This window comes from Rhinatrema bivittatum, chromosome 2 (assembly GCF_901001135.1).
Source record: "Rhinatrema bivittatum chromosome 2, aRhiBiv1.1, whole genome shotgun sequence".
Lineage (NCBI taxonomy): Eukaryota > Metazoa > Chordata > Amphibia > Gymnophiona > Rhinatrematidae > Rhinatrema > Rhinatrema bivittatum.
Window position 1 is genome coordinate 465,238,464 of NC_042616.1, and position 12,168 is coordinate 465,250,631.

Genomic DNA, 12,168 nt, shown 5'->3' on the forward strand with positions numbered 1-12,168 from the left:
TGTAGGAGGGTTTTAAGCAACCTACATGCTGAAGGAATATCTTGTTACAAGAGAGCCTAACTATAAATGAAGACATTTTACAATCTGCAAGATTATTTTTATAATTGACTTTAATTAAATTTGCCAATCAGATCATAAACATCAACAAAGTTAAGATTAAGAGAACACAAAAAAAACCCCCAAAACACCCCAGTTATCATCCTCTCTTCTGGCTGAATAAAACAACCAGTTTTTTTTCTATCCAAAGCAAACACAAGAAAACCATCCCTTTCTTTACCTGGTAAATGCTGGATTAAAGGACATACACACTGTACCAAAGGAGAAGCAAACTCCATTTCTGTCCCATGTTCTGCACATTTTTAGGGATTTCATTTTTTTCACAAATTCAGCTTTACTGCTGACATACGGCAACGTCTCCCAAAGGGTGTCAGTAGGAACAGGAATCCCACAATTGTCTACACAGTCAAAACAGACGGTATGGTAAGCGTTTACCTCTAAAACAAAGTCACATCCATAGAGACCTCAGCAGAAGAAATGTTTAAATAACCTCAAACAATCTATTCAACTCACACCCCAAAATCAAAATTAGCCAAGTGAAAAGGCTTAATATGACCATCTCATAAAGCATTCTTTTTCCAGGCAAGAACAAATTAGTTATGCGCATTGCCTTAACTGGGCAGAAAAAGAGAGAGCACTATTAACTAGGTTTTTTTTTTTTTTTTCCTGGAAAGGTTCTGAAAGCTTGATTTTGTTCTCCCTTGACTCAGGTTCCTAATAGATGTAAGCTTGGACAAGTGGGGTGTGCATTTTTATTCTTCTGGCACACTTTTTCTACTTTGTTGCAAATGTTTTTTGTGGATAAATGATTATCAGCATAATTGTTATCTTGAACAAGCCTTTGGCCCTTAGAAGATGCTCTATGATCATCCGCTTTTTTACTTGCCTGACTTTGTGCCCTGAGCAGGCATGCTTCTGATTATTTAAACATTTCTTTTAATGAGTTCACCATGTATCTAGTGGATGTAAACTGCACAATTTTTTTCTCATTAGCTTTTTTTTGTGTTTGATTCTACCGACTGTTTTTCATATAGCAAAATTTACAAATTATGCCATCAGCCAGATGATTCTTTCCTTTTCTGGGATGAATTGGAGTTTGGAAGTACTTGTTCCATTAATACTGGCACAATTAAAATTTATTTATTTTTTTTTCAAATGAATGGCAGGCACTGCCAATTACTCAGCAACACTGCCATAGAATGAAAGCTCTCCCTTGACAGACAGTATGACTAAATGCAGATACAACATACTGAATTTTTTTTCTGAAATAAATTATTTCTCATTTTTTGCATTAGAAATTTGATTAGTCTGTGGCAGGTAATACTCATTTAATACAGCACACTGGATACAGTCTAGTTGATAAATCAAAACAGGATTTCCGCATAGTATAAGATCGCTGCTAGAATGTGTTATGCTGCCATCTACTGAAAAATATTGGAATCAGTTTTATTCCTCATAAGATGAAATATTTACTGAATAAAATCATACATAAATTAGAAAGGGAGTTAAAAGAAAGCTGTATCCATTGTGTAATGTGCCACATTTTAAAAGTGCTTACCACAAGCAGCAATACCTACTCCTTATCAATTAAAGACTATGTATTTATTACATGGATTTATTGCCCACCTTTCTGAATATGAGATTTACTCAAAGCTGCATCACTGCTTTTCAAAGTCTATAAGCAGCTCCCTTACATCTCTCATGGATCTATAGGAGCAGCCATCTAATGACAGAAGAATTGTGTTTTAACTAATGCAAATTGACAATATCGCTTGGATATATACACATTTGAAACTGTGAACCGACCGAAGGCATAGCTTTATTTCAAAGCAACAATTTAGACTATGGATCTCATGTATTAACACATTTACAGCTTTAAAATTTAACTTTTTTTCCTTTTCAGACAGAAGATGAGCCAGCTGAATATTCTAAATGAACAGTCACTGTGCCATAGAGCGACTTCAGCACATCCAGCACCTTCTTCTGAATGAGATCTACTTGCTCCGAAGGACAATAGTCATCCAAACTAGATCTGAGAATAGCAATCAAGGAATACATATAAATAAATCAAATATCTCTCTCTGTCCCACATAAATCATGGACAACGATTCTTTAGTTGGATATCAGGCAACAAAATTAATTCTATAAGTCTATGTACTTTTAATGAGTGTACAAACTAATTTCTTGGAGAACTCTTCTGTTGAAGTTATCGAACGCATGACATTATTAGTTTCTTTTTTCTCTTCTCAAGATTTGAGTAAAGTAATACAGAGGTACTTTAGGAATATATTCAATGTGGTTTTTTTTCAGGTTGTCTGAATTTTCCCTGCTTTAGCTTGGGTCACACAAGATAGTCATAGCGGTTTTTTGGCCCTTCGACAAGAAGCTATTGTTATAGCATGTTCCTTTCAACTACTTTACCCTTGTAGGTGTGTTATAAATTAAAATGATGACTTTCTTTTTCTTTTTTCCTGGACAACTTAAAGAGTTTTTGGAAGTAAAAAAAACCTGTAACATCTTCTCTCCAGTGTCTACTTGATAGGGTTATGTAGTTAGGCTGATTAGATTCATGTTAAGCCTGTTTTCTTATGTGTTTCTTTCTGTTTACCTCTCCCTTGGTTTTCTGCCTCCCCATTAATGTTTATTATTAGATATGGAGACTACTTAGATTTTTGTTTTTTTTGTTTCAATATTTTTTTTTCTGTAATGAATCTTTTCTTATAGTTGCTTCATTGTTTTCTATGACAAAGTTTAATGCTTGTTTTGTACATATAAAATTCCAATTTTATATAAACTATTTTTATATTAATTGAGTAATGAAAAGAATTGCTCCAATCTTGGGGAAAGACATCTTTCCTGATTGGGTAGGATAGCCACATTAAAAATGAATGCCCTACCACGCCTATGTTACTTATTTCAAGTGTTACTACTTCTTATCCCAGAGGATGCTTTGAAAAAGTTAGAGGAAATTTTTAGAATTTATTTGGTGTTGGAAGATGTCTAGAGTATCCAAAAATGTTTTATATTTGTCAAAGGGCAGTGGTGGACTAGGGGTCCCATATATGGAACAGTATTATAAAACAGCCCAAGTAAGAGTGATCCTAGAATGGCACAGTGGGCCAGATAGAACAGCATTTCCTGGGTTTAACCCCCCCCCCCCCCAGCTGCTTATCTCTGGTTAAGGAAGGATGAATGACTATATAAGGAACTGAGTAACCCCTTTAACTAAGCAAACAGTTAAAATCTGAGAATTTATCCAAGACAGGGTAATATCATGGGGAAAATATTCCCCCTCTATGCCAATTTGCTACAATGCAGAATTTCCAGAAGGGTTAGAGTGGATTTGGTTTAAATGATGGGAAAAATTGGGGTTAACTCATTTGAGTCAGTTATTGGGGTGTCAGGGATGGTTTAACTTCCCTGAACTGCAAGGTAAATACCATCTGGGGATTGGGATCATTACACCTATATTTAACTTAAAAATGATTCACACCAAAGGATGGGTAAGCATTGGGCAGGGAAATGGTGTTCTATTCTGAAGACATATTGTGTGAAAGGCTGCCTCTTAACGGCTTCATATCTAAGCTTTATAAGGAACTGTGTGTCATACCGGAGGGGAAATAAAACATGAAAAGGACTGGGAGAATGATTTAGTTTATTCCATAAAGGAAGAAACATGGAAAGCTATCAGGCGATGTATTGCTAAGATGCCAATATCTGCTCAATTAGCAGAAAACTCATTTAAAGTCTATTTGTGTTGGTATTATACACCAGCTCATTTGAAACGTATGTTTGGAGATGTATCAGATATGTGTTGGAGGGATTGTGGGAAGTGGGAGCAATGGGTCACATTTGATGGTCATGTTCTGGGATTGTTACCTATTGGGTGGGATACGGTACACAAGTTAATTCTAGACATCACCAAATTTTGCATTGCCCGTGACCCAGAAGTATTTCTGTTCTCAGCACCAGTGGATGAGATGCCACAAAATACTGACAGAACCATTTGGTGGCAAGATGCGAGTTTGTGGCACACTGGAAACAGAAGGACCCACCCAGATGGACTATTTGATGGCGATAAGAAGAAATTCCATTGCTAAGTTCATTAGAACTTGATCTGTTTTCCAAGCCTGAGAGAGAGAATAATGCAAGTTTCTTGAACGATTAGAGATGGAAAGGGGGATGGGCAGTCTGAGTATATACACTTGTTACTGTTAAATATGTTCATATATACCTGGTTTACACCAAAGCTGGTATGTACTTTGTGCTAAAAAACTTCATAAAAATAAATTACAAAAATAAGAAAAGAATGACTCCAAATGAAAAGGTTTCTTCTACGTAAACAAACAGCTTTTTTAGAGTCTGCCTCCGTGAGATTTAACAATGGAATAAACACATTAAGCATCATGAGAAGGTGAAAAAAATCCTTTTAAAAGAGAAGGGTGGAAAGATTAGTGCAACTAAATGCCTAAAAGGAAGAATTCATATTCAAACATGAGCAATGAACCTTTAAAATTGGATGAACATGAAGCATCCAAAGTAGTTTGCTTTTATTGGAGATTTCCATTTAAATAACTATCACTATAGCAGGGAAAGTATTTAAAGGGGTTATTACATAAAAGCTTTAGTAAATCAGGCCCATAGAGTAGTTATGTATGCATAGTTTCAATATGAAATTAATAAAATAAATATTTTTCATTATGTACATTTTTCACTTCTTAAACAGCAATATACAGCATATTTTATTCCATAAACCTGCAGCAGAACTTTAAAATTGTGGTCACAGATTCTAACTTGGGCTCCCATAGGGTACCAGGGATAGGAAAATTGGTTCTTACCTACTAATTTTCGTTCCTGTAGTACCACGGATCAGTCCAGACTCCTGGGTTTATGCATCCCTGCCAGCAGATGGAGACAGAGAACGTTTTACTGCCACTGCTACATAATCCCTGGTGCCATCTGCAGTTCCTCAGTATTGACCTGTACCCAAGCACAAAAAAACTGTAAAAACACCAACTCAACAAATTTACAAAAAAGCTTTTTCAACAAGCCTGTATTCCATATCATGAAAAAAAAACTGTATTCCCTACCAATAAACCTCAGCTGAGCAGACGACTCTCCACCTCCACAGATCAGATGGGTTCTGGACTGATCTGTGGTACTACAAGAAAGAAAATTGGCAGGTAAGAACCATAAGAACATAAGAAAATGCCATACTGGGTCAGACCAAGGGTCCATCAAGCCCAGCATCCTGTTTCCAACAGTGGCCAATCCAGGCCATAAGAACCTGGCAAGTACCCAAAAACTAAGTCTATTCCATGTAACCATTGCTAATGGCAGTGGCTATTCTCTAAGTGAACTTAATAGCAGGTAATGGACTTCTCCATTACCTGCTATTAAGCTATACTAACTGCACTAACCACATTCTCTGGCAACAAATTCCAGAGTTTAATTGTGCGTTGAGTAAAAAAGAACTTTCTCTGATTAGTTTTAAATGTGCCCCATGCTAACTTCATGGAGTGCCCCCTAGTCTTTCTACTATCTGAAAGAGTAAATAACCGATTCACATCTACCCGTTCTAGACCTCTCATGATTTTAAACACCTCTATCATATCCCCCCTCAGTCGTCTCTTCTCCAAGCTGAAAAGTCCTAACCTCTTGAGTCTTTCCTCATAGGGGAGTTGTTCCATTCCCCTTATCATTTTGATAGCCCTTCTCTGTACCTTCTCCATCGCAATTATATCTTTTTTGAGATGCGGCGACCAGAATTGTACACAGTACTCAAGGTGTGGTCTCACCATGGAGCGATACAGAGGCATTGACATTTTCCGTTTTATTCACCATTCCTTTTCTAATAACCAATTTTTCTTTCCCTGTATGTACCTGGATCAGTCCAGACTGGAATGTACCAAAGCTCCCTACTTAGGGTGGGTCCTGGAGAGTACTGCTCGCAAGACATTCTCGCCTCTCTTCGAACTGCTCCATAAAACAAAGATGGTCAGACTTCCTAAACTCATTTGTTACCTTGAGATGTCGCAACAAAGCCCTGTGGACATCCAAAAACTTAAAGCTTCTGTGCATGAGGCGCGGAAGAGTCCAACTCCGAGAATGCCGGATTCACATGAAAACACTGATACTACCTTTGGTAACAAGGACACTCCAGAGTCTGTAATCTGCAGAAATGGATCACGGCAAGACAAAGCCTGCAACTCAGAGATTCTCCTAGATGAACAAATGGCCACTAGAAAAACAAACTTTAGGGTCAAAACTTTAAGCGTTGATCTCCAAAGAGATTCAAAAGGTGCTTCACACAATCCTCTGAGAACCAGATTAAGATTCCAGGATGGACAAAGCCTCCTCACCGGAGGTTGCAAATTCTTAACATGAAAAAATCTAACCACATCAGGATGGGAAGACAGCGTGCAACCTTCTACCTTACCTCGCAGGCAAGCCAGAGCTGCTACCTGGACCCTAACAGAGTTGAAAGCCAAGCCCTTAACCAAGCCTTCCTGAAGAAAGGATAAAATTTGAGATACCGAAGACCTTAAGGCCTGCACTTCGTTAGCTATACACCAGGACTCAAAAATCTTCCAGACCCCAACATACGACAACGAAGTAGACCTCTGCCTAGCCTGAAGAAGAGTAGCAATGATCGTCTCTGGGTACCCTCTGTGTCTCAAACGCTACCTCTCAAAAGCCAAGCTGCTAGACAAAAGTAAGCAGCCTGGTCTGAAAATATGGGGCCCTGCTGAAGAAGGCCTGAAAGATGGCTGAAGCATAAGAGATGTCCACTGCCAAGTTATTTAGATCTGAGAACCATGGCTGGCGTGACCACTCTGGGGCTACCAACACCACCTCGTTCGGGTGTCTCTCTATCTGACACAACACTTTGCCTACCAGAGGCCAAGGGGGAAATATGTAAAGCAGAACCTCCCAAAGCCAAGGTAGCACCAGAGCGTCGACTCCCTCGGCCCCGTACTCTCATCTTCGACTGAAAAACCGAGCCACCTTCACATTGAGATGAGTTGCCATTAGATCCACATGGGGACAGCCCCACCTCTCACAGATGAGCTGCATCACTGTCTCTGACCGCTCCCACTCCTCTGGATCTAGAAAACTGTGACTTAGAAAATCTGCCTGGATGTTTTAAACCTCTACGATGTGCAACGCCACTATGCGCTCCAAGTGTTGCTCTGCCCAAAGGATTAGCTCCTGAGCCTCCTGGGCCACCGCTCGACTTTTGGTTCCTCCCTGCTGATTGATGTAGGCATCGGCCGTCACACTGTTTGACATGACCCTCACCGAACGATCTCGTATCAAAGGCAGAAATGGAAATAATGCTAACCGCACTGCTCTGGTCCCTAACTGACTGATAGACCAAGACGCTTCCTTCGCAGACCAAGTGCCCTGGGCCGACTGCTGCTGACATACTGCTCCCCATCCAGAGAGCCTGGTATCAGTAGTAAGAGTCACCCAATCTGGGACCTCCAGATCGACACCACGAACTAGACTGGACATCAGCAACCACCAAGACAGACTATCCCGCACAGAACTCTTGAGAGGTAAGGGAAGATGGAACTCCTACGAGAGCAGATTCCACCACATCAGAGCTCTCTGAGCGATCTCATATGCGCAAAAGCCCATGGCACTAAACTCTAGCACTGAAGCCATTGAACCCAGGAGCTGCAAATAATCCCAGACTCTGGGTATCGGTAACTCCAACAAGCACCAGACTCGACTCTGCAACTTGCAAACCCGCTCCTCCGTTAGAAACACCTTACCTAGCCGCGTGTCGAACCAAGCTCCCAAATACTTGAGGGTCTCAGACAGAACCAAGTGACTCTTTGCTAAATTTACCACCCAGCCCAGAGATTCCAGAGTATCTATCACCTTCTGCACTGAACGGCGATAAACGTCCTCCGACTTTGTCCTGATGAGCCAGTCATCCAAATAAGGGTGCACCAGCACTCCCTCGTGCATTAATACCACCACAAGCACCTTGGTGAACATGCAGGGTGCCATGGCAAACTCAAAGGGAAGAGCCTGAAACTGGAAATGTTGCCCCAGCACCATGAACTGCAGAAACCACGATCCGGGTGAATGGGAATGCGCAGGTATGCCTCTTTCAGATCCAAAGCCGCCAGAAACTCTTCCTTGTGCACTGCCGCAATTACAGACCTCAGGGTCTTCATCCGGAACCTTGGGACCTTCAGCCCACATTCACCTCTTTAAGTCCAGAATTGGATGGAAAGTGCTTTCTTTCTTTGGAACAAAACTCAGCCGCAAGAATTCTGACTGGCAAAAGAAAAAGAGATCATATCACTGAAATGCTAGCTGACTTACACTGGCTGCCAATTGAATACAGGGTAAAATATAAAACTCTTTGTACAATACATAAACTAATCCATGATGAAAAAGCTGAATGGCTAAACACAGCACTCCGCGTCCATGTCCCACACAGAAACCTGAGATCTGCCAACAAAGCCCTCCTAACCATCCCCTCAGTCAAAACTGCAAAACTAACACAAGTCAGAGAAAGAGCACTATCATTGGCCGGGCCGATACTATGGAACACCATGCCCATAGAGATAAGACTACAGAGAGATTTCAAAACATTCAAAAAGAGCTTAAAGACATGGCTCTTTAGAGAAGCCTTTTCACAAAGAGAGCGAGAAATAGAGAAACTCTGAAAGCTGTACACACAAAATCTTCATACAGCACACAGCACATTATATGTATGTATGTTTCGGTTTGTTTACTGCAGCTTTTAACTTGAATGAATAATCTAACAGAGTTTTTATTGTAGTTAAAGGACAAATTAGACAACATTGAACAATTAGCCATTATTATGAAACTATGTTACTGAGCTTAAAAGGCACCTCCATTACCAATAATAGGAACAGATACATGTACAATTTACTATATGTGCCTCCATGTAAACCGTTGTGACGGTATATTATTGAACGACGGTATAGAAAAGATTTTAAATAAATAAATAAATAATTGGAATACCTTCCCTCGTCTCACTCACCCTGGGGAAATGGAATCACCGCTCCTAACCTTGGCAACCGGTCTAACGTCACTCACACCACCCGTCACTTTTCCAATGACCCGCAAGAGGAGACTAGAAACAAGTTGCGAATGGGCTGAGCAAATTGTAATGCATAACTTTCTCTTACTATGCTGAGGGCCCATTGATCCTGAGTTATCTTGGCCCACTCCCCATAAACCGTGCTAATCTGTCCCCTATAAAGGGAACAGCGGAGTGGACTGGCCTCACCTCATTGTGAGTATTTGACCCCTGTAGCTCCACCTCCTGTAGAAGCTCTGAAGGGCCTCCAGCCTCCTCAAAAGGACTGCCCCCAGGACTGACCTCAGGAAGAGAACTGTTTCTGCGAAGCTGAGGCTCCCCTCGCAGGACAAGACCTACTAACGTCACGAAAATGCGACCAAGCCTGAAAAAACCGCTTGCTCTTAGGCTTGTCCTCTGACAACTTGTGCACCTTATTCTCTCCCAGATCTTTCATCAACTGCTCCAGGTCCTCTCCAAACAAAAGGCGTCCCTTAAAGGGCAAAGAATTCAACTGGGATTTAGTGGACACATCTGCTGACCAGTTATGCAGCCATAACAACCGCCTGGATGACACCGTGGATCCCATAATGCGAGACGAAGTTCTCACCAAGTCCTACAAGGCATCCGCAACATACACAACCAAAGCCTAAGCGGTCAGCTTTACCTGCTTCATCCCCAGACTTCGCTTGCCCGTCCTGAAGGTGCTGTACCCAACGCAGGCAAATCCTTTGCATGAAGCTGCAACAAATGGCTGCCTGCAAGCTCGGGGCCGACACCTCAAAAATCCTCTTGAGGTGACTTGCCAGCTTCCTATCCTGATATCCTCTTGCGACCGTCGCTGCCCTTCTCCATGCCGCCCACCTTACCTCTTTTGCGACTTCCTCTTTGGTTGATGGAAGTTTGGCTGCTGCGATGTCATCTTGCAGACCTCCTCTGGCGTTCACGGACCGGCTAGACGCTGCCTTCTGCCATGTTCTCCTGAAGCCTAAGGGCGCGCGCGCGGCCCCAACTCAAGTACCAGCCACTCTACCTCCTCGGAGGCCTCGCTCTCTCTCTTGCTTTTCAGGTTGCAGTCTGGAACCGGTACTTGCTCCTCGAGGGCCCACATTCCCGGACCTGCTACCGAATACAACTTCTGCCAGGAAGTCACTGCTGCCTACAACACCAGTGAGTTACCATCTCTCTCTCTGAGCTTTCCCTGGAACCAGGTACTCGCTTCTTGAGGGTCTACTTCTTTCCAGACTCTGGGCTGCTTCAAGAGACTATTGTGTGAGTGTTCCCATCAACGTTCTGTTCCTGAACTCTGCCTACTCACTATATTCAGTTTCTCTACAGCTCAGCCATCCTGGGATCGCTGTTCCAGTGCCTGAGGGACTATAGCCCAGCCGGGCTCTTCCAGCTCACTACTGCCACCTCTGATGGTTCACTATACAGTTTGATAAAAGATCTAGTGTGTGTCTGTCTCCCAACTCTGAGCTTGACCGGTGGCCCCTCTCGGGATCTTCCCCCGGGGGTGTGGTCATCTGCCACCGGCCCAAGGATCCACCCACAATTATCACAAATAACAACACATTCTTCAAAGCCATGGAACCCATGACTAGGATAATAGTCTTCTTTGTGACCACTGACATCACAGCATCCAATTTTGGAAGAGAAAACTCCTCCAGCGTCTGTTCAGACAAAGGATAAAGCTTCGCCATCGCTCTTCCCATTCTTAAGCTGGTGACAGGAGCCCCCCATTTCTGATCCACCTGCTTCTTCACTGACTTATAATAGGGAAAGGCCCTCACGAGACTTCTAAACCCATCCAGGACCGGGTCCGCCCCTTCCTTGTCCAAGTCTTCTTGCGGAACCTTCAGCTCATGCTCCTCTAGAACATGAGGAATCAAAGGTCCAATTCCTCCTTACGGAACAAACGGACCCCCTTGGGGTCATATCCTTCAGAAATCGGGACTTCTTCTGGAACATCCCCCAGAACCGTGCCGGCTGCGTCTGGATCAATACCCTGGTCCTGCGACAATGACCCCGGAGCCCTGGGGGTTCCCACTGACTCGAACAACTCATCTGAGTCTTCGCCAGTTTGAATAGGACCCAGCAAATGCTGAACCAAGGAAGGCCTCTTACTTCGAGACTGCCCAGGTCTGGAAGCCATGCTCAGACCCACAAGACTGGGACCCCAGCCCTGCCTGCTAAGCCAAATAAGCTTCATGAAGAAGCAAAACAAAATCCACCAAGAAAGGCTGAGGCACAGCCGGCAACTGCATGGACCCAGCACTAAAGGACCCAGTCATAGGCAGATATGAGGTGGCCACCTCATTTGCCCTTCCCTGCTCATCCAATGAGCACAGGCGAACTGGGGAAAACCTCAGGCGAAATCCTCCCCTTCCTCCGATGGTGCGGTCAGCGCCGTATGCCAATCCAAGATTGCTGCCATTCCCGCGTTGACAGAGGCAGAGATCTTGACATGCACCTACCTCAGGCGGGCAGGAACAGCCGCCACGGGGGAATCTCCACACCGCTTTCTACGTTTCATGGCTGCTGGGGCCACAGACACACCCTCTCCCCCCAATACATAAGCCGCACAGAGCCCAAGATGGATCAGATGCGCTGGTGCCGTGCCACACACCATAATCTAAATGGTGGGAAAAGGTCCCCCTGCCGAGACAGAGACCAGAATGCTGCAATAAGCGGGAGAGGCAAAGGAAGCCCTTTTTCCTTTACCTCCAACGAGGAGAGAGCCGATCCTCAGAAACCTCAAGCCTCTCGCATCTTACATCTTACATCAGTCCTGGACTCCTTTCTTTTTTTTTAAATAAACTTTAATCAAGACTAGCAAACCTCTCCTCTGGATGGAAAACAGAGCTGTCCAGCACCAGATCAGCCAAATTTAAAAAAAGGAAAGGCACGCTGCAGAAAAGGAACCAGCTGCCCTGAGCCCACAGCTGCCTGAACAGCCTCGAGAAGGGGAGGAATCTGGACCACCAGATTTACACCCCACGGAATAACGGGGCGAGCATACAAAAAGGTCCCCGACCACC

At 43.2% G+C, this 12,168-nt stretch overlaps 1 protein-coding gene across 4 annotated transcripts in view; it reads right to left on the reverse strand.

Moving 5' to 3' along the window:
• Positions 1-641: 641 nt before the first annotated feature.
• The window catches only part of C2H5orf22 (chromosome 2 C5orf22 homolog), an 84,153-nt gene continuing 72,626 nt past the window's right edge, over positions 642-12,168 (reverse strand). For all 4 annotated transcript variants that reach the window (XM_029590502.1, XM_029590499.1, XM_029590500.1 and 1 more), the window contains exon 9: positions 642-2,089. In XM_029590502.1, coding sequence (XP_029446362.1) covers positions 1,957-2,089 — 133 coding nt within the window. In that variant the 3' untranslated portion in view covers positions 642-1,956. The remainder of the gene's footprint in view (positions 2,090-12,168) is intronic.